The 27,393-nt window shown below is 42.4% G+C and overlaps 6 protein-coding genes across 6 annotated transcripts; 3 read left to right on the top strand and 3 right to left on the bottom strand.

Annotated features, from left to right (window-relative positions):
• Positions 1-666: 666 nt before the first annotated feature.
• LOC102703055 (circumsporozoite protein-like) lies at positions 667-1,903 on the top strand. Its single transcript, XM_006659727.3, has one exon. It carries the CDS (start codon positions 730-732, stop codon positions 1,588-1,590), a length of 861 nt encoding a protein of 286 aa, XP_006659790.2. The 5' UTR covers positions 667-729; the 3' UTR covers positions 1,591-1,903.
• A 249-nt stretch (positions 1,904-2,152) lies between these two features.
• Positions 2,153-6,195, bottom strand: LOC102701566 (pre-mRNA-splicing factor SLU7). Its single transcript, XM_006659021.3, has 8 exons — positions 6,056-6,195; positions 5,740-5,903; positions 5,513-5,625; positions 4,663-5,209; positions 4,245-4,544; positions 3,196-3,412; positions 2,629-2,732; positions 2,153-2,537 (listed from the first exon to the last, which is right to left on the bottom strand). Exons 1-8 carry the CDS (start codon positions 6,069-6,071, stop codon positions 2,391-2,393), a joined length of 1,608 nt encoding a protein of 535 aa, XP_006659084.1. The 5' UTR covers positions 6,072-6,195; the 3' UTR covers positions 2,153-2,390.
• Positions 6,196-6,520: 325 nt separating this feature from the next.
• On the top strand, positions 6,521-10,430 carry LOC102702775. The gene is made up of 10 exons (XM_015839997.2): positions 6,521-6,691; positions 6,774-6,882; positions 6,972-7,076; positions 7,174-7,251; positions 7,716-7,771; positions 8,225-8,282; positions 8,963-9,088; positions 9,476-9,571; positions 9,678-9,749; positions 9,881-10,430. The coding sequence occupies exons 1-10, from the start codon at positions 6,573-6,575 to the stop codon at positions 9,941-9,943; spliced, it is 882 nt and encodes a 293-aa protein (XP_015695483.2). The 5' UTR covers positions 6,521-6,572; the 3' UTR covers positions 9,944-10,430.
• A 407-nt stretch (positions 10,431-10,837) lies between these two features.
• LOC102701286 (uncharacterized membrane protein YuiD-like) lies at positions 10,838-13,272 on the bottom strand. Its single transcript, XM_006659020.3, has 5 exons — positions 12,920-13,272; positions 12,674-12,830; positions 11,755-11,805; positions 11,333-11,425; positions 10,838-11,186 (listed from the first exon to the last, which is right to left on the bottom strand). Exons 1-5 carry the CDS (start codon positions 13,081-13,083, stop codon positions 11,100-11,102), a joined length of 552 nt encoding a protein of 183 aa, XP_006659083.3. The 5' UTR covers positions 13,084-13,272; the 3' UTR covers positions 10,838-11,099.
• Positions 13,273-14,327: 1,055 nt separating this feature from the next.
• Positions 14,328-20,514, top strand: LOC102701012 (transcription factor GTE9-like). Its single transcript, XM_006659019.2, has 10 exons — positions 14,328-16,161; positions 16,239-16,284; positions 16,362-16,505; positions 18,147-18,217; positions 18,312-18,345; positions 19,036-19,104; positions 19,200-19,312; positions 19,408-19,474; positions 19,551-19,693; positions 19,776-20,514. The coding sequence occupies exons 1-10, from the start codon at positions 14,830-14,832 to the stop codon at positions 20,037-20,039; spliced, it is 2,283 nt and encodes a 760-aa protein (XP_006659082.2). The 5' UTR covers positions 14,328-14,829; the 3' UTR covers positions 20,040-20,514.
• Positions 20,515-21,476: 962 nt separating this feature from the next.
• Positions 21,477-26,313, bottom strand: LOC102702488 (lysine histidine transporter 1-like). Its single transcript, XM_040526849.1, has 6 exons — positions 26,159-26,313; positions 23,384-23,538; positions 22,390-23,276; positions 22,214-22,305; positions 22,023-22,091; positions 21,477-21,920 (listed from the first exon to the last, which is right to left on the bottom strand). The coding sequence occupies exons 1-6, from the start codon at positions 26,207-26,209 to the stop codon at positions 21,822-21,824; spliced, it is 1,353 nt and encodes a 450-aa protein (XP_040382783.1). The 5' UTR covers positions 26,210-26,313; the 3' UTR covers positions 21,477-21,821.
• Positions 26,314-27,393: the final 1,080 nt, after the last annotated feature.

The following is a 27,393-nucleotide window of genomic DNA, read 5'->3' as shown; positions in this document are numbered from 1 at the left end:
AGAATTGACTACTAGTTTATTTAGTGATAAATATAATTACATTATTCTTAAATGATTTGTCTTTTTTATTTTTTAATTAATAGTCAACATTTAAAATATTTAGCTCACCACAGTCCTAGAAATAGTTATATTTCAAGATAAATGGAGTAACTAACAGAACCCTGGTAAGAAACCAAAAGTCCATCAGTGAAGCAGCTTATTAGCGATAAAAAAAATATTTTATGGACAAAACTTGTATGTACGTGTTTTACCCATCAAAAAACAAATGCTAAAAAAATAAAGTAGGATAAAACCCCTAAAACTAAATCCGAATTTAATTTTTAAAATTTAATCTTTGACTTATAAGCATGGGTGAAAAGATCATATGACCACTGACAGTTGACACTAATCCAGATCTCACAACCCCAAAGCTAGCTGAGTAGCTGGTGAGAAACAGGAAAAGGCAGTAGCAGTAAAGGCAGAGGCAATCTAAGCTAAGCGAAGCAGTTGGATGGCGGGAGCCAACTGCCATTCCCACACCAACCATAGGCAGTCAACCACATAGCGTGAGTCTTACCCGCCAAAACGCCGAAAGCCATCGCCGTCGCGCTCCTCCTCGCCTCACGCCACGCCGGTATAAAGCTCACCTCCCCGCCTGCCATGGCGTCGCCTACCCACGCACTGCTGCTCTCTCAACTCGATCGGCTTCTCTGTGTGCGTGAGACTGAGAGGATTAATTACGTGCTTGGCATGTCTTGCTTTGGCATGGGGAGCGGTAGTAGCAACACGGGGTGGCCGCTGTCGTCGCCGTCGCCGGCGAGGAGTGGGAGGAGGAGAGGGGTGAAGCCGTGGAGGTGGTGGCGGAGGTGCGCTGGCCTCGCGGCGGCGATCCACTCCAAGATCCGTCGCCGTGTCGTCCGGTGGCCTGACCAGGGTGTGCGACGGCGGCGGCGCCCGTCGGTGTCGTCGTCGTTGCGGGATGGGTGGTGCCATCACCGGAGCTTCGCGCCGGTCTACATCGACGAGCTTTACAGCCATCCCACGACCCACCACGTCGCCGTGCACGAGGTCCAGCTCCAGCAGCAGAGCACCAGCGCCGGCAAGAACGCTAGCGCCACTGCTGCCACGACCACCATCGCCGGCGCCAACGGCAAGGCGCCGAGGCCCCTCGCCGCAAACAACGGCGCCACTGCTGCCGCGACCAACAACGCCGGCGCCTACAACGTTGCCGGGACGGCGCGCGCGGCCGGCGGCAAGAACGATGACGCTGCTGCTACGACGACCATCGCTGCCGCCAACGGCAAGGCGCCGAGGGCCCTCGCCGCCAACAACGGCGCCACTGCTGCCGCGACCAACAACGTTGCCGGGGCGCGTGCGGCCGGCGGCAAGAACGCTGCCGGTGCGGCGAGCAGCAACGGCGGCGGCGGCAAGGCGCGGGGCGGCGTGAGGAGCTTGCTGATGAGCCCGCTCAGAGGAGGAGTCGCCGGCGGCGGGATGGGGGAGGTGGACGTGAGGGCGGAGCTGTTCATACGCAAGTTCAGGGAGGAGATGAGGCTGCAGAGCCAGAAATCGGCGGAGGAATTCCACGCCATGCTCGCAAGAGGCCTATGACACACACACAACGATCATCTCATCTCACCTCTTATTAATCATAATCTAAGCATGATTAATTACAGTGAATTAGGTAGTTTGGTTTGGGGTTTGGAAGGTTAAGTTTAGGAGCTTAGGTTAGGAGGAGTTCATGGTTTATGATGGCTAAGTTTGGGTTTGGTTTCTTTTCGTGTTGTAAATACTACAGTAGTAGTTTTATGTAGGGTTGTTGCATTTATTGGTTGCATGGATGTATATGGTTGGGTGTTCATCACAATTTAAAAGAAGAAAAACAGAGAAGAAAATGTTTATAGTGTTTTCTGACTTCATCAGATAATCACCAGCTTGTATTGTTCTGAAAGTTCTAATCATCCAGTGGCATGTCTGATTGGCATTTCCCTTGACAAGTTTCGACGACCAAATACGATGAATCGATGGGCATCCATCTGTGAGAAAGTGGCTGAATCATGTATCCTGAAAATGTCTGAATCATGGTAAAGGCCATGATACAAATAAACACTCGATTCTGCTTTGTGCATCAAGTACAAGTTCATAACTTTGGCAGCTCAAATAAGAATGCAAGTATCCAACTCATTTTTCCATATCATCATTTAATTTTTAAAGTGTGACCATCAATACAAACACAAGCATCTCGACAAGAGATGGTAACACCTGGAAGAGAGGTAGAGAGCTCTTAGCTCTAGATTATCACTCCAGTTGTTTTAGAGAAAGAAATAGCCACAGCTAATAAAATTACACAAGTAACCCTGAAAGGCAAGTGTGCGGTGCTCATATACGAGCAAGTGTGGAGCATACGAGGCCTAACGGAGAAAATCCTTCATAGGATCATCGTGGTGAATTCTCTTCATGCGGTATGCCTCCATGTCTTCTGCAGTAACCTCGTCATTCCATTTCACATTGTACTTCCTCTTCCTTTCATCCATCTCCTCCTTCCTCCTCGCACCCTCCTACATAAGAACGGAACTCACTGTCAGCATCTACAGCAATAAACATACAGACAATGAACAAAATTGACAGAACCAGATGAACAATGCTAACCTTCTTTAGGGCTTCATCAAGCAGCTTCTTGTCCAGAACAAGATCGTTAGGAACATCAGTTCCCCAAGTGGCCAGTCGCTTTTCTTCATGTCGTACAGGCTCATCTGCATCAGCAATTTCAGGTTAACTGAAGTTCATGATAACAGTACTCAGATATGGATCTCACTTAAGCTAGTTTGCTTGGAAAGGGAGTATGTTGCATTCATGTTTCAAGTTATCCACAAAACATAACGGTAAGCATGCAGCTGAAATGACACATCAGGCTTTATGCTATCATAAACTAGATAAGTTCAGATAACAGGAATACTTTTCTTGGTAACACATTAATAGCCAACACACTTATGTGTGAGCTAACAAGTTATGCCATCCAGGTTGATCACAAAATGCGAGAAAATGAAACATGAATGATCTGATGATTCAGACAATATAATGACTTTTCTTTTCCTTTCAACAAGTTGTGTTTTTATCCCATATATACTACTAAGCTGGCAATAAGCAATTATAAATCCTACACACATTGTAGGTTCAGAAATACACAGAAAGCAGAACTATTTCTCAACAGCATACCTTCTGCAGCCTCCTTGCGGGCCATATTTGTCTTCATCAAATCTGCAGATGCTTCAGCAGCCTCAATTCCAGCCAAGCCTGTGCAATAGCTGTTCTTGATAGTCTGCTTGCAACACTTGTAGCCCCATTGATGATCTTTCCACCATGAACCCCACACAGTTGTATGGTTATTAATGAAGACATCCTCTTCATATTTGCTCTTGGGAAGAGCTACATCCTATAGGTAATAAATTTCAGTATCTGTTAGCATTAATGCATGCAAAGAACCACATAATGTCACAAACTCACAATTGAGCTGGAATGGTGGTCAGACAACACAATGCACGGAAACAAAATACTGGCATAAAAGACCTACTGGAAAATAATCACCCCAGGATGGACTGAAGATATAGGGAAAACTGGCATAAGAGGTCCACAAAATCCAGGGGCATTTAACTTTTTGTCACTCTTACAAATGTTCATAACAAATTTGTCACTGGACCCACATGTTATAGACTCATGAGGGCCTATATGTCATAGACAACGAGTGGCAAATCTGTTTTGACTACTCGTAAGAGTGGCAAAAAGTTAAATTTTCCCAAAATCCTACATTTGTTTCTTTTTGCATTCATCCATATCTCCAAATTTTTTAAGCTTGTTTAAATTAATAGGTACACATGGTTGTTTTCTTGCAGTTGTATTAGCCTTTATGACTTACTAACCACATAAGTACTTACAAGAAAGCTTAAACCTCTCACAGTCTGATGCAACATGTGAACACAGTTAAGTTAACTAGTATTCTATAAGATAGATTGTACATAAAAGTATAAAACAGCGCATCTTATATGGTGAAACCCTAACCTCGAGGTTCAAGTACTAGAGTGACAGGTTATGGAAATAAAGCTGAACTAGAACAGAGTTACACTCACAAAGAATAAATAAAAACTTGAAATTTCAAGAATAATAGCATATTAGGTTGAAATCACGACAAACTTGCACCTACGAAAAAGTAGTCTGTGAGCAAAAAATAGGACCGCTTAACTGATGGCAATTAATATTTGTATACCAACCTGTCCTTTGATTATTCGACCAGTTCGGTCATATTCAATCTCTCTCTCACTTTGTCCAAGAAGAAGTTCCCGTGGAATTGGTTCTTCCGATGCAGCATTCCCATATTTCTCCATAATTTTGTCCTTGTTTTCAGATTTCAGTTTCTCCTTTTTGATTTGAAAACTCTTGAATAGTAGTTCAGCTTGAGATGGGGCAGCTTGCATATGGATATCCTGCCCCTTCTCAAAAGCTTCCCATGCATGGATGTTGAGTTGCTTGAACTCCAGAGCTTGTCCACTAAGACGATTTTGGTTATCACCCTGTAACATAGTAGTAACACATCAGAATACTGATTCTAATAGCCTTTAGAAGATAAGAATTCAGTATGAGCCATTCAAGACAGTGTAAAGCTTTTAACTTGTGCCATCTCCCACTTACCACATAGAATTTATCATTGGGGTCTGCATCTGGCAAAGGATCTTCACGCATAGAGCGGGTTTTGGGATCATAGTATGCAGAGTTCACGTCAAGGTTCAGAAGATACTTTGCAGTGTCTTCTCTAATACGCAAATTCCTCACAGTTCCTGTGCTTCCACCACCTGTTGTACGCACACGCTTCTCTACCTTAGCAAAATCCATTTGAGCACTCTCATCAACTTTAGCCTCATCTATCTTCAGACCATCTTCTTCATCCTCCTCACTAGCCGCATTCTCAACACCATCCTCACCATCCTTCTCCTCAAGTTTTTTGAGCTGTTGCTCCTTCAGATACTTTTTCCTAGCCTCTTCTCTAGCTTCATAATCCGCAATAACACGAGTGTAGGTTGATGGGTCGTAACCATTCCAGCGATCACGCTTCCCATCATAATCTAGCTCAAATGACTCCACTTTCTCATCTGGTGCTATGTTGATATTGGTCCATTTAGCTCCCACACTTCGAGGCCGCTCCATGCATGACTTCTTGTCATGAGTCATGGCTCCACAGCTGGAACATAAAGAGAATTCCCCATTAGACAAGCTGGACCAGCAGTCCAAAGGGAAAAAAAGGTGGTAAAAAGAACTTAAAATGGTAAAAGAGCATAATGTTATCCTTACTATGAATTAATCCCCTACTATGAAATACTATGTGGAATCAAAACAACATTTACGGCATTTTGAACAATTAGACAGCACAGATTCAGCATATATAGTACCATCCTGACTTGATAAATGGATGTTTAAAACTTTATGACTAAGTTCAGATTAGAAGAAACGGTACAATGAAACGAGTAATGAACACACCACTTACTTCTCACAAGCTCCTTTCCTGTACTTGTTAGCCTGGAAAAGTTTAGCACCCCTATCATACCATGACTTGGTGTAATTTGGGTCTGATTTCCAATTCCGTTGATGCTTCAAACTCTGAAACCCATCAAATCGAAAAGGCGTCAGGATTTCTACCAACCAAAAAAATTCTTGAATCATGCAAAGTATTTGTTCTTTTTTCTTTTGGGGGTAGAGCAGCCTTCAACTTACCGGCTTATCGGCGTTAAGATACCATGGGGCCGAGGACATGTACTGGGGGATATGGGGATTGATCTCTTTCCCATCCTCGTCGACCTCGGCGGGCGCAAGCCCAGCCTTCCTCGCCTCCTCGAGCTCGAGCTGCTTCCGATGGTCCTCTCTAGACTTGAACGACACTGCAGCAAACGCGAATTCACCGCGGTAAGAGAACCGCCCACGGAAAATTTTCCGCGTAGATCAACCAGAATCCACGCGGGTTTCGCAAACGGAGCAGGATCGATCGAGCTAGGGTTAGGGCAACCGGCAACAGGATGCTGGCCAAACTCACCTGACGCGGTCGCCATGGCGGTCCCCTTCGCCTTATCTCCGCTTCTCCGGCCCGGGGGGGAGGAGGGATCTCGGCTCGGGCTGCGCGACGCGGCGGCGAACGGCGGCGAGATGACTCGACGACGACGACGACGACGAGGAGAAGGGGAACGCGAGAGGATGACGACGAGACGAATCGGGAAACCTTTTTCTCTCCACGCGGCATGGGCCGAATCGGATACCACCATCTACGTGGGCCGAAAGACAACTGGGCCGTGAATTAGGCCCATACGGTCACTATTTTGTAGTTGGGCCTAATTCATCTAAGCCCATGAGGAGTCACGTGGGCCGAAAGGCAACTGGGCCGTAAATTAGGCCCAAGGGGTCACTATTTTGTGGCTGGGCCTAATTCATTTGAGCCCATGAGGAGTCGCGTGGGCCAACCCCACCACCTTCCGCCCGCGATAGACCTCGCGCTCTGCTCCCATGGCTGCCTTCCTCCTCGCCTAGATAGAACCCTAGGGCCACCGGAACCCCCAATGGCGACGGCGACGGCGACGGCGGCGGCCGCTCCGGCGGCGGTGCCCGCGCTCGTGTCCCCCTTGTCCCGCCGCGCCCTCTTCCCGCTTCCTCGACGCGCCGGCCCCGGGCCCCTTCGGTAAATTCACTTCGCCGATATTTTGGAGGTGGGGTGGATTTGTTTTTTTTTTTTTGAATTTTTTTTTGGGCGTGGGATGAAGGTTCTTCGCGTCGGCGGCGAGGCACCGTGGCTTGGTTGTTGTGGCGGCTGATGCGGCGGCTGCGGCGGCAGGGGGCGCGGAGTTCAGCGACGAGGAGAACCCCTACGAGGTGGAAGATGAAATGCGCGATTTGTCATAAAAATTTTTTTTACTCGCTCGCTGGAATTGTGTTTTGATTACAGTGCTGTTGGGTGTTAGATTTTGGGTATTACTCCGCTTGATAGCTTCGACCACCTGAAGCTGGCCTACAAGAGGAAGCACAAGGAAGCGGAGGAGACTGGCGATGAGTACTACTTGGCTAAGGTTCTGTAATGTGCAGATATTGTGTGTTTGGGATTAAAATGTTACTTAATTTTATTTTGGTGCTTGTCATTGATGAATATACTTGTTGCGGCTTCAGTTGGAGAAGGCATACGACACTGTGATGATGCAGCAACTGCAATACAGGAAGAAAGGGGTAACATACGGTTCTGTTCAGGTAAGGTTCTGTTGATGCAGAGGTACCCAGAAAGTAAAAGATTTTAGGGTGCTTTCTCTATATGCTTATATACCCTATCTGCAGAATAGGTCTTGTTAGTGTTTGATAAACTAGTTCTTATTATCACAGAATTATAACACATATGGCGGAAGCAGCTAACTGAACACATGGGTATTAATGCCATCATCATGCACAAGTAGTGTTTATGAAAATCAGGGGACCACTTAGTATAGTGTTTATGAAAATATATAAGAAAAGCTTAAAATGGATAGAGGATCAAATAAGGTAATAGCTGTTATTATATCCAGTCACCTAGTATAGTTTGTTTGTCCACAAGCATCTTTTGTTTCTTTTGATAAACAAGTAGCTCAAAGTCTTGTACATCATTACCTGCAAATACAACCTATATTCTCTGCTTGCTCTGATTTTATTCATAGTGCCCTGATTTTCATTCCCACCATCAGGTGTCAAAGGATATCAAGTATGCTGATGATCAGCCAATAGTTCCTTGGGGACCTAGGTATCGTTTCACACAAATTTACTATAACAATACTATATTTCTTTAGTCCATTGATAATCTCTTTTGGGTGTGCTTGATTAATATGATGCATGTTATGGAAAATAACAAACTTATGTTTTTCACATAAATACGAGCATATAGATTTTGTAGACATCTATAAGAAATTTGAATTGTCCTGTTTCTCTTGTAAAAGCATGGTGAAGTGGGTAAAGCTGAAATGCAGGCACATATCCTACAAGCTTTGATCTATTCAGTTTTGCTTTCCTCTTTCTGTGTTTTGTTTCGCTTTCCATCTTATAGAACAGCATAGTACATGTCTACATGAGCAATGAGATTTCGAATGTTCTAGTTCTACATGGGCAGTGAAATTGTTGAGAAGAATATGCTCATAGAATGCTTACTAAAGCTAAACACATGTCAATCTAATAACTAGTGATCGATATGTTCTTGCAGACCATCCAAATCAACAGTGAAGGACATGCGCATCAACTTAGGGATATCAGCAGCAATTGTATGCAGTTCTTTATTCTTTTATGCACTTTTGTGTCACTTGTCCGTTTAGCACATTCCTAGCTATAAGTGATATAAATCTGACTTTTTTATTCTTTTATGCACTTTTGTGTCACTTGACTTTGATGTATCTGCAAGAGCTACATATCATAATTGCTATAACAAAGCCTACTTCTTTTTAAATATAGTGCACTATGGGGTTTACCTATAAGTTCCGAGCATGCGTATGTGCATTTAGGTTTTTTTGTAATATGTTAGTTTTGAATGCATGTAATACTATTGTTCTATTGTTGTGCCTCTAGTCCAAAATAGATGCTGCTTTAGCCTAAACTAGTTTTTGTTCATATACTTGTATTGTTTTATGTACGTAGTATTTCTGCCTGAATACTCTTATTACTAGCTCAAAGGTATATAAGAGTTATGGGATTATCTATAACCAAGTGGCCAGGTTACTTTTCTTTAAAAACCTTCATATGTTTCTGAGGTCAATTAATAAGAGCAAACATATCATTCCCACTTATAATGCACCTAAAGCTAGAATGGCACTATTTAGACAATGTGAGTAACATTCATATGTTTTGTTCTAGAGTCTAGACAATAATGCTTTGAGGATATTTCTATCTAAACAGCATGAATTTTCTATTTTTCTTGCAAAAGATTTTTATTTGTACCGTACTGCAGGTTGTTTGGATAGGTATAATGGCCAATGCGGACTGGAAGCCCTTGCAGTTCTTATGTTTTGCTTTCTTCTACAGAATACTTCAAAAGTTAAGGGCTACTGAACCACCAATAACACCAATATATAATGTGAGTTTATTTCACCTCCATTTACCTTTTCTTGATATTGTAATTTGCACATTTTACTATATGCTAGTGCAGCGCTGTTGTTTGCTAGCTTCCATAATTATCAGTTTTTGTTGAATAGAATTAATGCATTTTTAATGAACTTATTTGATTTTGTCGCCTTCTGATACCTAATTCTGTTGTAAACTAACAAGGTAATTGGTTTATCATTTATAAACCAAAAGCAGATATGTAGAATTTTGTTCCCTGAAAGCTTTTGTAACTTTTCAAATGGTGGTTCTTTTTTTGATGAATACCATCAAGAAATTATTTTATCTTTAATCATCCTATAACTGTTATTTGAAATAATTAGGCAATCATCATATGATCGCATTCTGGTGCTTTCTGCAGGAGTATGGTGAGGTTGAAGGACGTGGAATACGAATGGCAAAACGAGTAGTCCGTGCTTTGGGTTTGATATTTGGATGTGTATTTGCTGCATCATTGGTAAGCAACGCTGCATTTTTCTTGAACTTCTGCTGTAATGTTATATACCCGTCGTAATATTTCTCAGTTACATTTTGGTTTGGTTGTCTTGTATGAATCTTTCCAGGGTTATACAGCAGCTGTTAACGTGATTGAGTTTGCATGGCAGTACACTCCACGTATTGTTTATTACTATCAGGTAGAATTAATTCTGCGTTTTCTTCTATTATCCATGCAAAGTTTTGTAGATCTATCAACTACGGTTAGAACCATCACACCTACTAGTATCAAGAAAGGTAAACTAATTGCCTGGTGTTTTTTTTTTCCCAGGAGTTGATTGTTACAGCAGCTACCTCTGTTCTGCTGTACATCACCGCCTCATACTACCGGTAAACAGACGACAGGGAATTACTGCCTGGTTTAGCCTTGAGATGTTAGGATGAGCTTCGTTTCGGTGAGCGGCACAATTGTGGGTAGTTACCCGAGAAAAGTCAAGAGCTCACAAATTTTGAAGTATAACTTTGGACCGGCTTTTTTTTAAAAGATACAATGTAGTATGCGCTTGTATTCGCACAGTTCTGAACCTCCTCGCTAGGCGTAAAATGATAGCTGATTGAAAAAAGAAAATCATCAGTGTGCATATTTTAACATAAATGTAATGTACTATGAGATTATATCAGATTTCGACATTTTCCTTTTTAAAAAAATTGAAGGGGCGGGGGGTGTCTGATCCTTGTTAAAATTTGGTGAGTATTTTCAGGCTTCCGCGCTATGCTTGCGTTGTGTTTTGCGCCCATCATAGATACATATGATTTAGATTGAGCTGCATATGTGATTGCCATGTGTCAAACATTCTTTTCATACACGTAATATTATCTTAAAGTACAATAATTTGATGTTATCTGATAACTTTATATTCTCTCTCTATTTGATGGTTGGTATTTATCTATTAATCAACGATATGTTGTATATATATATATGTTGTATATATATATTTAGATTGATTAATATTCATATAAATATAAAAAGGATCATAATATTTTGTGGCTCTATCTTTTTCTTCTACTTATAAACTACTTATGTTTATAAGCTAAAATTTAAATTTTCTATATTAATCTTGAAGTAGATTTTAGGTTTTTTATCATGAAAAAAGAGAAACGATAATGTGATATGGAGGTAATAGCTGAATAACGATTCAGTTGGTTCTCACTATTGTCAGTTGAAATACGGAAATTCACTTAGCAGAATAGTGGTGTACAATGTCTGACACCTCACAGTATTGTCCAGTGACCGAAGATCACCTGGTAATGCTCGATCACCATCACATTTCACCTCAAGAAGCAATTGCAAATACAAATACTAAGTTGATTATTTCTCAATTAGCTACAAAAGAATTGTATGAGTTTTCTTTCAAATGAGGTTGACTTAGAATGCCACAGAAAAATAAATTTTACATACTCCTATACACAACCCGAAAACGCATACCCAATTTGGATTCTAACACTTCAACACAATTGGCGTGAAGCTACACATATTGTCAGTCCGGCAGTCAGGGGAATGAACCACTGTTACCAAGCCCAGCTATCATGCCTGTAAATGTGGCAACTGCAAACCCAAGCACACCACCAGCAAAAACCTGAGAGAAGGTAACATGAAATCAATAGTGTGTCTCACATATGTGCTAAAAATCAGAACATCTTAGATGCTTATGTACTGGTGGCATGTGGATGGCAAATTGCTAACATGTATATACACTTGAGATCAGAGAAATATATATCAAACCTGAGCGGGTGTGTGCCCAAGAAGTTCACGCAGTGGTCTTGTTTCGGCAAGCGGATGCTCTGATGGAAGTTCATACACAATTTGATTCAAAACCTAACATCATAGAGTAGTTAGAACTGGGCTGCAGTTTAAGTTCCATACAATCTGTTTGTTATGTCCATAATTTCTTTAATTTTATGGAATCACCACCAAAAAAAAAAAAAAACAGAGAAATCAACACATGCTTTCAACAAATGATAGATATTAAACCAGATTATCACACATATAAAGCATGTGCATATTTCAAATTAAAACATCACCCCCACCCCCTCTTTCACTCTCCTGAATCACTTGGCAGTTAACGCTTCCTCTGTAAATTAACTGGTAGTACATTTTTGTTTTTAGTTAAGTGGTAATAGAAACTTGAAAGATTCAGGCCATACCTCTGCTTGCTTCCCTGCATGCAGCCTAACACCAAAAGCATCATACATGACCTGCAGCCAATTATCAAAAGGTTAACTTTTGCCTAGTGAAAAGAACAATAATGACTACCAAAATCCATAAGTATCACAGCCACCCCTATCTTTTTGCTTCTGATTTTGCTTATAAGCCAAAATTTGAATTTTCAACCTTAAATTTGCAGTTGACTTGGGCTTTTTTCACCGAAGTTTATTTTCCAGCCTTGGCTTTTAGATTGCTAAAAATACGTATATAAAAGTTTTATTCATAAATTATTTTTTGTTTGCAAATATGTCATTTGGCTTGTTCATAAAAAGCCAAACAATCACCCCCACAATCAGTTAATATTAGAGGACGCTATACACTGCCATGTGCAGCCACAGGTTGGTGAGTGTTAAATCACAGGACACATATAATCTTTATGGAAGAGGATACCTGACAGCTGTTTGTATTATTGTGATGCCACCCATCTCCACGACTGATTTGTATTTTGTAGTGCCTATATATGTAGAACAATCATCGTGCTAACATGCTGTTGTCCTCTATTCACTAGTTTTTAAATAACTACGCAGAGAGGGCCTCGTCAATTAATTAATCTGAGGACGCATCCTCTCTTCCATAATGCAATGAAGAAAAAAAACAATCTTGCTGCCATGATTGAGAGAGAAAAATCAGCTAGGCATTGATATGGTCTTGCAATTTATTCACAAATGTACTGTACTCGTCTCAAAAACCGGAACAAGGCTCAAGATTCAATATTGAAACCTCAATTCTGAGTCTAAGATGCTCACAAAGAACATAGTTTTACTGACCGATCGATCCGTGAAATTCCAAACTTAGTGATGACCAGATCCACACTCCATTATCGAAAGATTGAACATTTGGGGGGTGGAGTGAACTAACCACGGACGCGAAGATGGCGGCGGTGGCGAAGAGGGAGCTGCCGAACCCCTCCTGGAGGCCGACGGCGACGGCGAGCGCGACGACGGTGGCGGAGTGCGACGACGGCATCCCCCCAGACCCCACCAGCTGCTTCGCGTCCCACCGGTTCTCCTTGTACCTAACGCCACCCACAGAAACCACAGATCCCGTCACGGGAGAGCCCGGATCCAGAGCTAGAGCCGGCGGCCGCGGCGTAACGCAACGTACCATGTGGTGAACACCTTGATGAGCTGCGCGATGGCGCCGGCGAGGACGGCGGCGACGAGCGGGCAGTTGCCGAGCAAGGCAAGGTAGGCGAAGGGCGACGCGTCGGTCCCCGCCGCCGCCGCCCCAGCGCCCGCCGGCGGCGTCAGCACGGAGGCGCCTTCCATGGGCGGCGTCAGTGCGTCAGCACGATGCGGCGGCTTGCCGGCACCGCACCGACCAGTGGAGCGGGAGCGGGAGCGGGCGGGGGCGGCGGCGACTCCTCGGCCTCGTCTTCCTCCTCCTCGTGGCGTGAGGTGGAATCGACTTGTCTGCGGCTGGGTTCGTGGCTGCGGCCGCGCGGCGGGTGGAATTGCTACGGTCACCGGACCGAACCGGTGGGTCCGAGCTGGCAGGTGGGCCCGGATAGTTGGTGGCAGCAGTTTGAGGCCAGCGTTTTCTTGTACTCGCTTTTGCAAGGATTAGGTTTTTTTTTTTTTGGGAAATAAAGTTTCTCGATATTGAAGTGATTTATGAAATAATCTAGAAGTATTCAGCGTTTTCTTAAAGAAAACTATTTTTTTCTAAAGCACTTATGCATATAAAGGCATGTGCATCATTATACAGGTAAATTTAGTGACATTGGGAAGAGAGAATGGTTGTTGTTATCCGTGATAACGTGATGACGACTTACAGTCGATTCTTGTCATATCTAACTCTATTTTTATACTTACGATTATAAAATAAAATTTTATTGCTGAAGTAGATCAGACAAGAGTTTATATTGGACTTTATCTTTGAACCCTTTGTCCTTGCTATAAGGTGTAGAATTTGAAGACTTAAATCTTGAAGTTTAATATAAATTAAACTTTATTTAATAAAAACAACGCTACGTTTGAATTTTTTCTATGGTTGTACATAGAAATTAGAAATTAAGATAAGTTTCGGAGATGGAAGATAAAAGATAAAAAAATATTCTATTTTTTTATAGTTATTTAAGTGTAAATGATAAAATTAACTACTATAAATTTAAAATATGTGAAACAATAAATTTATTTATAATTTTTTTAAAAATATATCGTTTAACTATAAAAAAACATATAATTCTGTTCGAAAAAACATATGCGTATAATCTGCAGAATAATCCTAGTCGTAACACAATGCAAATCGGCACGAAGCCCTAGCCCTGAGGACACGGAACCGTCCCTATCACCGTCCACCCGCAAGAGATCCAACGGCCCACGATATCCCCTCCCAAACCAACACGCCGCGCAGCCCCACACCCCAATCCCGTCCACGGTCACTGCCAGGTGGGCCCAGCATCACCGGGGACCCCACAGATCAGCCACCGAGCGGACACCTAGAACCGCCGCTTACAAATGGGCCCACCTCCCTCTCGGTCGCGATTCGAGCCGAGCCTTTCCAAAGCTCGCGAGGAGGGGGAGGGGGAGGGGAGCAGAAGCGAGGAGAGAGAGAAAGAGAGGCGGAGACGAAGCCGCCGTAAGCCTAGCCGCCTCCTCGCCCGCGCCCCCGCGCGAGGGAGGAAGGCCTAGGGTTCCGCCGCCGCGGCGGGCGGTGCGCCGGCGCCACGGGTGCGTGCCGCTGCGGGAACGCCTCGAGATCTCGCGGCGGCGGCGGCGGGGGCTGGGGGTGGGGGTGGTGGTGGTGTGGTGGGGCTGCTGCTGCTGCGGCGGCGGTGGTCGGTGAGTTCGCTCGTTCTCTGGCCGTGGGGGCGGGCGGTGCCTATCGGAGCTGCTTCGGGCCCCCGGATTCGAGGGTTTTGGTGGGGGCGCGCCGCCTCCTCGGTGGCGGCCGTGGAATAAGGTACCCTCCCTTCAGGGGTTAGGGTTAGGTTTTGAGGAATTTTGGTGGATTTCCTGCCCGGGCGGCGCATCGGTTGTGAAGAGGCGGGGGTGGCGGGCGGGTTGCGCGCAATGATGGGGAAGACGCAGAAGTTCTCCAAGGGCCACCCTCTCGGCTTCGTGCCGGATTACCGGCACGGCGTGGAGACGGTGGGGGAGTCGAAGGGTTGTGTCGGGAGCCCCGAGCGGATTGATTCAGGGAGCTCGTGTGCTGTACCGAAGAGGAAATGCGGAATCCCGAGCAGAGAGGATGGGGGAGAGTTTCCGGGGTTCAATGTGCCACGGGATGTCTTCATGCTGCCGAGGATGTCGTCTTCGGATAAAAGGGACCTCGAGATGAGGTTCCGTAAGGAGCTCGAGCAGGTTAAGGCCCTCCAGAGTAGGCTGTTTTCGAGGCCGACTGCGGTGAGTATGAATGGGGCAGCATCAGCTTCTAGAGATGTATTTGCAAAGAAAAGCAATGGGAAGCTTAAGCGGAGCAATTCAGTGCAGTCTGACAGAGGAGTGCCACCATCAGCAGCCCCACCTGTGGTCAGGTCAGCCAACTATGCAGAAGCGTTTAGACAATGTAGCAACCTTCTGACGAACCTCTTCAAGCATCAGTGGTCTACTCCGTTTGTTGTGCCAGTTGATCCTGTCAAGTTAAACATTCCTGATTATTTTGACATAATCAAGAAGCCAATGGATTTGGGTACCATTGAGAAAAAGTTGAATGCAGGCATGTACTCTACACCTTGGGATTTTGCTGCAGATATGAGGCTTACCTTTGACAATGCTACAACTTATAACCCAATCAATAATGATGTTCATTCAATGGCCAAAACTTTGAGAAAAATTTTTGAAACTAGATGGAAGTTTATCGAAAAGAAGCTTCCTTCACTAGATGATAAGCTCTCTGTAAGAAGAGAACCATCAAAAAAGGGTGCAGTTAAGAAAGATACCATTGAGCAAGATTACCCTTCTGAGAAAAAACACTCAACGAAAGGTGCACACAAGAAAGATATCTTTACAAAAGAGAATGCTGCAACTAAGCCAGTTTCGCAACCAAAGAAGAGAAAAGCCTCTCCCTTGGTTCAGGATGCTCTTGAAATACCTGTAGTAGAAGCTGAAAAGGTGATTGAGGATGCTCAAGTGGTACAGACTTCTAAGGAGATTATGACAGACGAACAAAAGTATGAGCTAAGCGTAAGACTTCAATCATATGGTGGATTGATTCCAAATCATATTGTTGATTTCATAAGGAGCCGCCTTCCTGATGATAATGAGGGTGAAGAAGATGAGTTAGAGCTTGATATGAATGCCCTCAGTGATAGTACATTGTTTGAACTACAAAAGCTTCTTGATGAATATGATAGTGTAAATCAGTCAGGAAACCCTACAAAAGATGAGCCTTGTGAGGTTGAGGTGAGTTCTGTTGTATTATACATATCAACTTTTCATCGGTCAATTAACTGATTACCGTTTCCCAATCTGTTTTGCAGTTTCAAAGTGAATATGGAGTCAGCAACTCATCAGTGCATCATGAAGGTGGATATCTCATTCATTATTTTGTTATGATACTTAGTGCTGTTTATCATTTTGAGCTTTTATATGCATGTTTGTAGGCAATGAGGTCATTGAAGAAGATGTTGATATTGATGGGAATGATACGTATCCTCCTGCAGTACTTGAAAGTGAAGCACCAGAAAGAAGCAGCAAGCATAGCACTTCTAGCAGCTCTAGTGGTGGGTCAGAATCATCCTCCAGTGGTATGTATGCTTATGCAGTCCATTATGTTTTATCTTCAGTAGTTACAGTCATAACTTTCTGTCTTCACTTCTGTGATACTGAGTTCAGTAACATTATTTCAACAGCCTTGGTTTGTAACCTTCCCTTACAATGCTAATGTTGACAGCAAAAGACTGATTTCTGATCTTTTTTGCAGTGGCATTCTTATTCTCTTAATGACTTTAGTAGAGTCTACTCCTGGCCATATAGCAATTTAGTCTATTAGAGCACTCATGATAGGTTTCTTATTTTCGATTTTTATACTTCCTGTCTTCCTGATATGGAGAGTGTGCAACAATTTTAATATGATGAATGACGAAAACAACTATGATAGGATAGATATGATATACATTCTATGCCATGTTGCATGACAAATTGATGGCCTTGTTGAAACTGTTATCCTTGTTCTGTGATGCTGTTTTAGTACTTGCTCTATACATGTATATAGTTTACAAAATGGATGGATGGAAGTTCAACACCTTAACTTGAGATCTTGTTTATATGTCTGAACTGTCTGTTTCATGTTTAGTTCATACTCATCCTGATGTTTAATATGCTGAGTGTTATTTATAGCATTAGTGTATTCTAACCTAATTCTTGTGTGTATGTGCCGCAAAAGTGGACAAGCAAATTCACTTGAACAATCATGTAGTGGGCAAGCATTGCAATGTTTTTGGCATTAACTCTTTTGGACTGTTCAGTACTTCACTTTAGGTGCAAGTTGGTAATCATCCCTTATAAATAACAACTTGTTGAAGAAAATGAGATATAATTTTATACAGTATTTAGATTTTCAGAAAATTCTGTGTTTCTTTTATATTTAATTTTGCAATTCAATCTCTCAGATTAATATGGCATGTTCATGATCCTCAATGACATCCCACAATTCATGTTTCTCTTTGTTCATATTGATGGTCACATACCTTGAACATATGTTTGCTTGGATATGGACTATAAGACCTGAGTATTTCCTCCTTCTTTCCCCTTTTGTTTGTCTGCGTCATTCTGTAAATGTTATCAAACACCATTTTTTGACTCATGCTAGTCTTGAACAAGTATGCATTACATTTTGAAAGAGGGAACATATAACACTTTTCTATTCCATGTAAATAACTAGTCTAAATGGTCATTCTGTACTGGAACAACAGATTATTATTAACGTCTTTATATCCATCAATTCTGGTGCTAGTGTACTGAATTTCACCTCTGAAACATCAATACTTAAATCCAATAATATATCTGGAGGTGCCTAAGCTTCCTCTTCTTATGATTCTTCCTCTAATCACAATAAGTGATATCTTGGACATTGATATGGCCTCGGAAATGCAACTTTGACCAATAACACCAGTAATATATCGTTAAATCCTAGGAAACCAGAGTATTATAGAAATGCATTTTAATAAAAATCTAAATATATCAGCTTTTGTAATCCCAATATATAAATATTCATATAAATACTGATAGACAACACTTAAAAAGTTGCTGGATGCAATCCTAAAAGGAAACATGCCTATATACCTTGGTACCCTTGCTAATTCTTTTTCGCTTCATTTTCATTTTTCCTACCTTTATACTTTCATGTCCAATGCAGTGATGTTTTCTTTTCTGATTTACCTCTTCAGATTCAGATTCAAGTAGCTCTTCTGGAAGTGATCTGGATGTCAGTGTTCCTCGACCAACAAGTGGGGTCAAGGTGCCTATCTAAAATATCTTGTGGATAGTGAATGTTTTGAGAATTTTGGGACATGAGTTGAGTTTTCTCAATGGTCCCTCTTTTTCACATGCAGGACAACACACAATCTGTGATGGATCAGGAAAACGGTATGGTGCTTACATTAGAATTTTGGGTCTGAGTACACTTGATAACGTTGCACAGTCCATCCTTTAAGCATTAACACCAATAGCCTATTTCTGTTCTTTTGGGCTGAACATGCAAATGGAGTATTATTTTCTAATATCTCAAGTGATCCTAAGTGGTACAACATTATGCATTTTATTGAATCCATGCTGGCCAATAAATTTGTTAAGACAACCTGGCTGTCTTTAGCACAGACCAAATTTCAAGCTGTGGTGATCAGCTTACATGCCAGGTCCATTATTCTGTATAGAAAAATTGGCTCACTGCTGAATTCATTTTGACTATCACATGCCAAGCAGTTGGAGGTAGTAGTAGTTGATGTAGACTGAATTTTGATGTGTAGTGCCTGGTTGGGTGTAGGCGGGTAGAACAGTAGAGCCAAATTTGACCCTTATTATCCCACCAAATATCACACTTTCTGGGAGATCGTGTATCCAGATATTATTGCACACAGGTTGATTACTGGATGTATGTGTTAGGTTTGATCAATTCATTTGAATATCTTTTGTAAAGCATTTGAACTTGATGTAACTGTCGTAATTATTGGAAAATTTATAGGAACAAGTGAGATTCAAGAAGGCCTCACGTCTGCTTAAATTTTTATGCATAGTTTTGTTTTAAGTTTACTTCAGCGTCTTCCTCTATGATTGCAGATCCATTGAACACATCTAATCCACCAGAACAAAGTAGTGATCCTGTACCTATTTCTGCTGACGATGAGGGTAAGCATGGATTTTCTTGTCTCATTTACTGTCCAAATCCTCTTTGCTAGAAAAAAATGGGTTCCCTTACAAATTTTCATCGACAAATATTTCAGGGGAGAATGTGTCTGAGAAACAGGCCCCCCCTGCAAAGAATTACCGAGCTGCTGTTCTATTAAACCGCTTTGCTGATACAATTTTTAAGGCTCGTGAGAAAACTCTTGATCAGGTGTGTATTGAATTTTTTTTCATTGGGAGCATTGTTGCCTGGGCTCTAGCCGACGACATTGTTAGTAAGCTTCACATGATATTCATTAATACCAGGTTGCGAAAAAGGACCCCGATAAACTTCAACATGACATGGAGGAGCTTGAAAGGTTACGTAGAGAAGGTGAGAAGAAATTGATAACTTTTTGGCTGATAAGCCAAGTGCAGTTCTGTGTATTGAGGCAGAGTCTTCATTACAGAGAGAGCTCGGTTACAAGCTGAGGCAAAAGCAGCTGAAGATGCTCGCAAGAGAGCTCAAGCAGCAGCTGCTGCTGAGGCTGCTGCAGAAGCTAAGCGCCAAAGAGAACGTGAGAGGGAAGCGGCTCGTAAAGCCTTACAACAGGTAAATAATGGACGAGATTCTGACTGGAAGCACTATGCTCTGTTAACGTACATACTTAGTGTAAATATTATTGACTCTACAGATGGAGAAAACTGTAGACATCAATGAAGGAAACCTCTTCTTGAAAGATCTTGAAATGCTCGGAACAGTTACAACAGGTGAACAGTTTCCCAGTTCGGTTGGTGAGACGAGTCCATCTCATACGCCTGAAGGCCTTGGATTTCAACTAGGCAGTAACCCTTTAGAACAGCTTGGTCTTTATATGAAAAATGATGACGAAGAGGATGAGGAAGGTGAGTCTGCAGATGAACCAACAGTTGATGTTGAGGAGGGCGAAATAGACTGACATCTTACACAGACCATTTTTGGATACATGAGGGGGTCAGGCATGGCTGGCACGAACAGTGTGACCTTCCTGTCTGCACTGACCTTTGTGAACTGCACTAATTTTGGGAGCCAAATGATAGGAATGGCAAATGCGTGTGGGAAACCAGTCCGTCATGCTGTCACTGTCAAACGAAGTGTAGCTTTCTTGGAATGAGTCTATGGCCAGCCATGAAGTAATGGTCGTCCACAAGTGCTTTTCCGGATCTAATAATGGGTTGTTTTGGGGGCGATGGTCTTTTTGATGAGAGATAGAGAGGGGAGAGAGGGGGTGGGGGTTCCATGGCTTTAACACCTTATGTATTGGCCATTTTTGAGATAGCTTTTTAGTGGGCATTTGCTGTTGTGAATGTAATCTTCAAAACTGTACAAAAAGGACGACTGATAGATGGAAAACATTTTCCTGAGCTATTTCGTGCCTGTTCTTTCAGAACTTGCCTCAGCGGTGTCTTTGATTAATCTGTCTGAACAAGTGGGCCATCTGGTAAAAATGCCCATTGTGCATGTGCATAGTAGCCTTCACCCGGATGAAAGCAACTATTGTGTTACTGTGGATATCAACTTAGTTTTGGATTGGGATACAGATATATTTGAAAGGTCTTGTTGACAATCGGTTTTGTCAGTGGGAGATGACAATCATGGTTAATTTATGTGAAACTCTAGGGTTAATACGAGTGTACAGGGATCGTACCATTCTCGGGTTAATACGAGTATACAAGGATCGTACCATTATCTTCATGATCCATTGTATTGTCTTGCAATTCAGGTTTGATAGCAATACAGGTTTGTTGTATCAGTATTGCTTGAAAACTTAAGTTGTGTTCGTCGTTGAAGCGTAAGTGCTCAATTGATGTTTTTTTTTTAAAAAAAAATCATTTGACAATGATGCAGTTTTCAAAATCTATCTTCCTGTTATAATATACTACCTCTGTCTGTCTTAAAAAAAGTTTATTTTTCGATTTCGTTGAACATCTGTTTTATTTAAAAAAACTAGATAAACTTAAAAATCTGTTTTATTTAAAAAAAATAGATAAACTTAAAAAAATAGTCATATGTAAAGTACTATTTATGTTTTATCATCTAATAACAATAAAAAATATTAATCATAATTTTTTAAATAAGACAGAGTCAAATATTATATCTAAAAACTGAAAAAATAATAAATTTATTTTGGGACAGAGGAAATATGAAATTTTAAAACTAAAATTTTTCGAGATTATTGGTGGTGGTTAAAAGTTTTTAAAGCTCTGATCTTAATCTTGTTCAAAATAATAGGAATTATCAAACCGGAAGAGAGTAGCTAGGACTAGAACTTGACTTAAGGTAGCTTCAAGCGTTGGTTGTAGATCCAAAAAAGAAAGACGCAACATGTGGTAAAATTTCAAGAATCGCAGTTAACTGGAAAGCAAAAGAATCAACACCAGTACTTATCCCATCTCATTAATTTATCTTTCTGCACACTGTCTCCAGGTTCAGCCTACAATATAGTAGAACGATAAAAAAAATACAGTATGATTAACCCAAGCACAATTCACAGCAGTTCTTTAATGAACCCATAATTTTAACGACAGGTGCATGACAGATGACACGTTTCAAAGATCATCGTTGTAGATAGCCACATTGTATGAACTTGTGATGTCGACTATTTTCTTCCTTGTTGCACTACAAAAAGAACTTTCTGCAGTAGCTGGTATAATGTATGTTCACGAGCCACACGAGATCACGATGATGAAGAACATGTAATCTACGAGTAGAACTTGTATGTCTTGGCGTCCATGATGATCTGCCGGAGTCCTCCGATAGGTGAGAGGACCATGAGCAGCACTCCAAGAATGATGCAGATCTGAAAAAGATCATCAGAAACGAGATTAGAATGAAAGATCAACCGGAGACATTTTCATTTCAGACAAGAGTGAAATTGTGAAAAGTTTGTGTGTGATCTTACCCAGTTGGTGAACCATGAGAGGCTGAATCTTCTCGGCTTGTAGATTGCTAGCCACATGATGCAGGGAAGCTGCCAAGAAACAATCGAACAAACAAACAAACCAATCAGTTCTGAACTCTGATGATCTCCCAGCCATCAAAACGCAGCGATCAATGGAGGATGGATGTATCAGTGTGAGGCTGTGAGCTTACGAAGTAAGTGGTTGGCGCGAAGGCGAATCCGCCGAAGAACCCTAGCAATCCGCCGAAGAACGGGAAGGTGATGGCGATGAACATCGTGAACGCTGCACAGGTTTCAGACATTCTTTCTCAGTTTGCTGCCGCCATGGCAAGAGCTCGAGATGTTTGAGGTGAGTTGAGATCATTACCAACGTAGAGTGTTCTTGCGATCAGACGAAGCGTCAGGCCGGGAGGGAACCGGAGCTTCTTGACGAGCACGGTCTCGATCATGTCGAACACCGGCATGGCGTAGATCTGGTAGCTTCCGATGACATGGATGACGACCATCATGTTGGCGAGGGCGATGAGCCATTTGGGCTTGGAGAGCGTGATGAGGATGTTGTCGTCGACGTGGTTGCCGAAGGCCCAGTAGCCGACGAGCGCGACGGGGAAGTAGCAGAGCGCGACGATGATGTAGGCGACGACGACGCCCTTCCACATGGGCTTCTTGGACGGCATCTCCGGCGTCGACGGGATGGTGGCCTGGATCTCCAGCACCACGTTGTGGCCGGCGTAGGCGAAGGCGACGTCGCCGAGGGCGCTGAAGAAGCCGAACACCTTGCCGGTCGCCGTGGAGGCGCGCAGGTGGTAGTCGACGTCGGCCACCTTCCCCTTGTCCACCGACGCGCCCCACGCGATGGTGGAGTAGCTCAGCGACATGACGGCGGCGGCGAGCGACACGCCGGAGATGGAGTTGAAGTTGGGGAGCTGCGAGAGCACGAAGTGGACGGAGGCGAAGATCATGATGAAGTAGGTGAGCTTGATGTCCTTGCAGCCGCCGTCGCAGATCACGTCGTGGAACTTCTTCAGCGACTTGCCGCCGGTCACCATGTACACGATGTTCACGCCGACCTCGACGACGAGCTGCTGCGGCACCACGATCCACAGCCCCAGCTTCTCCCCGAACGCGTGCTGCCCGAGCTCGTGGTACCGGTCGAACCGCTTCCCGGGCACCATCTCGTGCATCTCCACCATCTGCCACAGCGTGTACAGCGTGATGATCCACGACAAGATCAGCACAGCAATCCCAGGCCCCCTGAAAAATCAAATCATCACACAAATTTTCAATCTTTATTCATTTTGACTGAACTTGAAGATGAACAGCGATGGCCGGAGCTGGCCGGAGCTGCGTGTGTGGTTTACCAGCCGAGCTCGGACATGGCGAAGGGGAGGCTGAGGACGCCGGCGCCGACCATGGCGGTGACATTGTGGAAGGCGGAGTACCACCACTTGGCGTTCCTCGACGACGTGATCGGCAGCCAGTCGTCGATCTTCTTCTCCTGCTCGGTCCGGGTATCCTGCAGCAATTTTCTCGCCATTGATTCAATCTTGCTTTGCTACAGATGACTGATCTCGCAGTAGTACAAGCAACACTGTGCAGGAAAGACTGTTCTTCTTCTGGTGAATTTAGCTCTTTTTTATGCATCGACACATGACGAATCGGGAAAAAAATTTCAAATCTTTTGCATTTTTCACTTTCGGTTTTTGGTACCTTCAAAAATGTACTAATTTGTTCCGTAAACGGAATTTCTTTACTGTGCCAATGATTTTCTATTTCAAACTTTCCATTCTTAGGTTTCCGAAAATCGAGATTTCGTATCATTCGAGTAACCTTTTAAATAGTTTTCAGTTTTAGGTGTGTTATTCTCAATCTTATCCATTTCAATGCACTGTAACGCTGTCGGCAATTTTGTAAACACTTAATTCTAGGATGCATGGCTAAGTTTAGAATGGATATTTATGTGTGCTAATGCCTTTTTTAGCACTGATTTATCAATTGAGACATTGCAAATATATACTTTTACGAGAAGAAAATGGCTAAGTTTAGAATGGACAACTGTGTACTGTGATTCGGGCATGATTTTCATAGCTCCCATATGGACGGTGGAGTTTAATTTAATTATCTTTTGAAAAATATTCATATAATCAATATCATTAGGCATACCAGTAGTAGATAAGTGACAGATCAGTGGCATGACTTTTCAATTCGATATAACACGCCATCTTTGAAAATTAGATTGCAGAATATGAGACTGCCCTAATGATTCCGTTTCTTGTTGGAAGTTGACTTTGTCACATGGCCACTTTGCAAGAGAGTCAATGCTGATGCTTATCGAGGACACCTCATGGGGATAGAATTTTTTTTTGCCTACAATGCCGAGCTCACCTAACGACAGCAATATTTTCTTATATGAAGCAGGTCATGGTTAGAGAGCATGATTATGTATCAATGATTTGAAGATACAAAACCCAGGCTGAGATTACAAAGCTGTGATTCTTAAGACAGGGCTTGGGACACTAGAGGAGAGAACACCAAATTTCTTCAGACAATTAGCAACTTGCTGTAATATACACAATCTTTTAACTAACATCTTGTGATCTTGTTATTGGAGTTTGTGTCTAGCTAATATGCTTGGATCAACCCATATGTCGTGCGTATCATATGGGTTATTATACTAATTCAGCCTGACCCCTCGTTAGCTGTAATTTTTATTTTATCAGAAGTTTGCCAGAAACTGATGACCATTCCAATGAACTACATAGGAGTATAATAGTCTTCCAAAATAATGTTTTCCTAGACTGTGTTGGGCGATGGAAATTCCTAAAATGTCTCTCTCCCATCATCTGGAATTAATCTTAAAAACATTTTCCTGCGAAATAAATATATAAGAACCCGCGTCCCAGACATGGTACAGTGTTATACAGTATGGCCAAGGACTCATCCTAAGCATGGGCAGCTGATATTTGTGGAAAAAAATATTAAGTGCTAGCCAGTGATAAAAATTTCTTGGGAAATTTCCATGTGATAGGTTTTTATTTTTTTGGACAGGATTTGCTGGTCTTGGAAGCTAAAGCGAAATATAGAACAGGAAATGTACAGTGCAGTAACAAGGATTTCTCAATAGTCCAAGACAAGGCGTGTGGACCATGTGAAGAAGACACTTTTGTTTCATGTTAGTACCTTTGTATGTATCGTACTTAATTTCTACAAGGCTAAGGGGAAAAAAACAGTTTCTGCAAGAAAAATAGGTTGCAGTTCTAACCATGATAATAAATTCAGAGATAATTCACTCTTACAGCTGGACTGAAGAACAGAGTGGCAGGGATACAGAAACAGCCTGGAAACAATATCTTTTCGAAAACGAAGGATTTGAAAAAACAATTCTGCAGTTAAAGGCAAAGTGAAGAAATCACACCGATCCTATGATAGGCTAGACTGATAAATACTGCACCTCATATGCTGTTGCTTACTGAAGAAAAATAAAAGGCGAGAGTTGCAACTTGCAATCTCTATTTCACATGAAGAAGATGAACTAGGGCAGAGCAGAGTAGTGCTACTTCTAGTCCTAGATAGGTGTTGCCAAGAGGCTTCATGGTGGGGTCCTCTTGAGAACTTGAGATGCGATGCCGGCAGAGAGGGAGAATCTACATGCAAAAGGCGTCCAAAAGAACGCTTTTTTTTTTCTTTCTCGTGTGCAAAGGTATCTCAAAATGTCCCCTTTTCATCAACTGAATCTCAATCAACTACATGGCTAACTTTGCTTGCTTGTCCATTTCATGCCATATGCCGCCACCATCTCCCATCTTCTCGCAGCTCCAATCTCCTCTCAAGTCTCAACTTTTATCTTTTTATTCTTCTTGTTCTTATTCTTTTTTTAAAAGAAAAAAACACTCTGAAGATCATCTTAATTTCGATATGGAGAAACGGTTCTAAGAAACACTCTTGGATTTGCCTTTTTGTCATTTTATTTCGATAAACAAGTGACATGATCGTGCAGAAAGAGGCAGACATAGAGACAAGGCACGCCATGGACAGAGAAGTGAGATCAAGAAGACATGAAAAAGTTCAGAACACACACACACACACACACACACACACACACAGAGACAGAGATGGATGTTAAGAGATAAGAATACCTTCACCGGCGCCGGCGGGTAGCTATCTCTATCTGCCACCTGCGTCCCCATGGCCGGCCGACCTCCTTCTCCTACCTCTTCTTTCTGCTCGTAGCTCTCCGGCAATCAATGGAGGAGGAGGAGGAGGAAGAAGAAGAATGAGAAGGGTCTTGCAACAGCTGCAGAGTCGCCGTCTTCTTATAGAGACGAGAGAGTGAATGCTTGTGAACGTAGCAAGCAAAGGTGAAGCCGGATCGGTTAACGCATTGGCCGTTGACCGTTGACTCCAGAGCAGCTGCTGCGCTGTGCTAATTGCGCGGAAATTTTGGGGGAATTAGTGCTCAGAAGATGAGATGGACGGCCCAGATGAGAGACTTGTTTATGATTTTTTTTTTGTTTATGTTTTTTTTTTACTTGATGAGATTGCAGCTGGCTTCAGTTTCTCGGGTCCGTTCGATCTGAAAAATGGACGGCCCAGATGAGAGGCTTATTTGTTGCGTTTTTCTTAGACAGATTGTGACTGGCTTGAATTTCGTGGTGTGTTTAAGCAGTAACGTACGCCGAAATTCTCTGGGTTAGGTCAAGCACTCGGGAGAATATTTTGTTTTTCCAACATGACGTGTTTAAATTCCGTTTGACTCGTCTGAAATCGTGTTCAAATTCGTGAGATGTTTTTGTTTTGGGCGGCTTCATGTATGTACTCTTCCATGTTTATCCACAGCCGTCTAAAAAAAACACTCTTGTTCCTACCACTATCAAATGCCATAAAGGTTACAAAGTATTACTACCTGCTATATCAGATTGATTGATGTTTTGGGCATTGACAAACTCTTAGAACACCTTTTTGACTAGAAATTTCTATTGATTCTTTCACACAAGTGGCCTTTCCAAAATACTTTAAGATAAATATACAGTATAAATATTCACGATGCCCTCAAATGTCATGTTCTTTTTATGGAAGGGGGTAGTAAAAAAAAATACACGGAGAGACAGATGATGTGCAGTTGTCAATATCCAACTGTAGCAAGCTCATGCCAACTTTAATGCACACAGTTCATATATAATGGGTCGTCTTCATGGCCATTTCTACATTTGCTTTTCGTTTTACTTTTATTTGTTTTGTTGTTTTACCTTTTTTTATTTCTTTCAACAGAGATTGTTCTGGTGAAAATAAACTTGTTTGGTTACATGAACAAATCCAACCTTCTGTGTATCCCCTAATGTAATACTACTAGTTGATGTAAACATCATGTGAT

This window comes from Oryza brachyantha, chromosome 8, assembly GCF_000231095.2.
Source record: "Oryza brachyantha chromosome 8, ObraRS2, whole genome shotgun sequence".
In the NCBI taxonomy this organism is placed as follows: domain Eukaryota; kingdom Viridiplantae; phylum Streptophyta; class Magnoliopsida; order Poales; family Poaceae; genus Oryza; species Oryza brachyantha.
Note: the sequence above shows the minus strand (reverse complement) of the source record. Positions and strands in the feature narration are given on the sequence as shown.

Bases quoted from the DNA above. Each gene is read 5' to 3' on its own strand.
- LOC102703055 (XM_006659727.3), top strand. From the start codon at position 730: ATGTCTTGCTTTGGCATGGGGAGCGGTAGTAGCAACACGGGGTGGCCG.
- LOC102701566 (XM_006659021.3), bottom strand. The intron at 4,545-4,662 runs GTAAGTGGGAGA...ACTATGTTACAG, and splicing joins CCAATGATAAATTCTATGTG to GGTGATAACCAAAATCGTCT. The intron at 3,413-4,244 runs GTTGGTATACAA...TATTACCTATAG, and splicing joins GTCGAATAATCAAAGGACAG to GATGTAGCTCTTCCCAAGAG.
- LOC102702775 (XM_015839997.2), top strand. From the start codon at position 6,573: ATGGCGACGGCGACGGCGACGGCGGCGGCCGCTCCGGCGGCGGTGCCC. The intron at 6,883-6,971 runs GTGGAAGATGAA...GTTGGGTGTTAG, and splicing joins ACGAGGAGAACCCCTACGAG to ATTTTGGGTATTACTCCGCT. The intron at 9,089-9,475 runs GTGAGTTTATTT...TGCTTTCTGCAG, and splicing joins CAATAACACCAATATATAAT to GAGTATGGTGAGGTTGAAGG.
- LOC102701286 (XM_006659020.3), bottom strand. From the start codon at position 13,083: ATGGAAGGCGCCTCCGTGCTGACGCCGCCGGCGGGCGCTGGGGCGGCG. The intron at 11,806-12,673 runs GTTAGTTCACTC...AATTGGCTGCAG, and splicing joins CCGCCATCTTCGCGTCCGTG to GTCATGTATGATGCTTTTGG. The intron at 11,187-11,332 runs GTTTGATATATA...ACCTTCTCTCAG, and splicing joins TTGGGCACACACCCGCTCAG to GTTTTTGCTGGTGGTGTGCT.
- LOC102701012 (XM_006659019.2), top strand. From the start codon at position 14,830: ATGATGGGGAAGACGCAGAAGTTCTCCAAGGGCCACCCTCTCGGCTTC. The intron at 19,105-19,199 runs GTAAGCATGGAT...CAAATATTTCAG, and splicing joins TATTTCTGCTGACGATGAGG to GGGAGAATGTGTCTGAGAAA. The intron at 19,313-19,407 runs GTGTGTATTGAA...CATTAATACCAG, and splicing joins GTGAGAAAACTCTTGATCAG to GTTGCGAAAAAGGACCCCGA.
- LOC102702488 (XM_040526849.1), bottom strand. From the start codon at position 26,209: ATGGGGACGCAGGTGGCAGATAGAGATAGCTACCCGCCGGCGCCGGTG. The intron at 23,277-23,383 runs GTAAACCACACA...TTGATTTTTCAG, and splicing joins GCCATGTCCGAGCTCGGCTG to GGGGCCTGGGATTGCTGTGC. The intron at 21,921-22,022 runs GTAAGATCACAC...GATCTTTTTCAG, and splicing joins TCTCATGGTTCACCAACTGG to ATCTGCATCATTCTTGGAGT.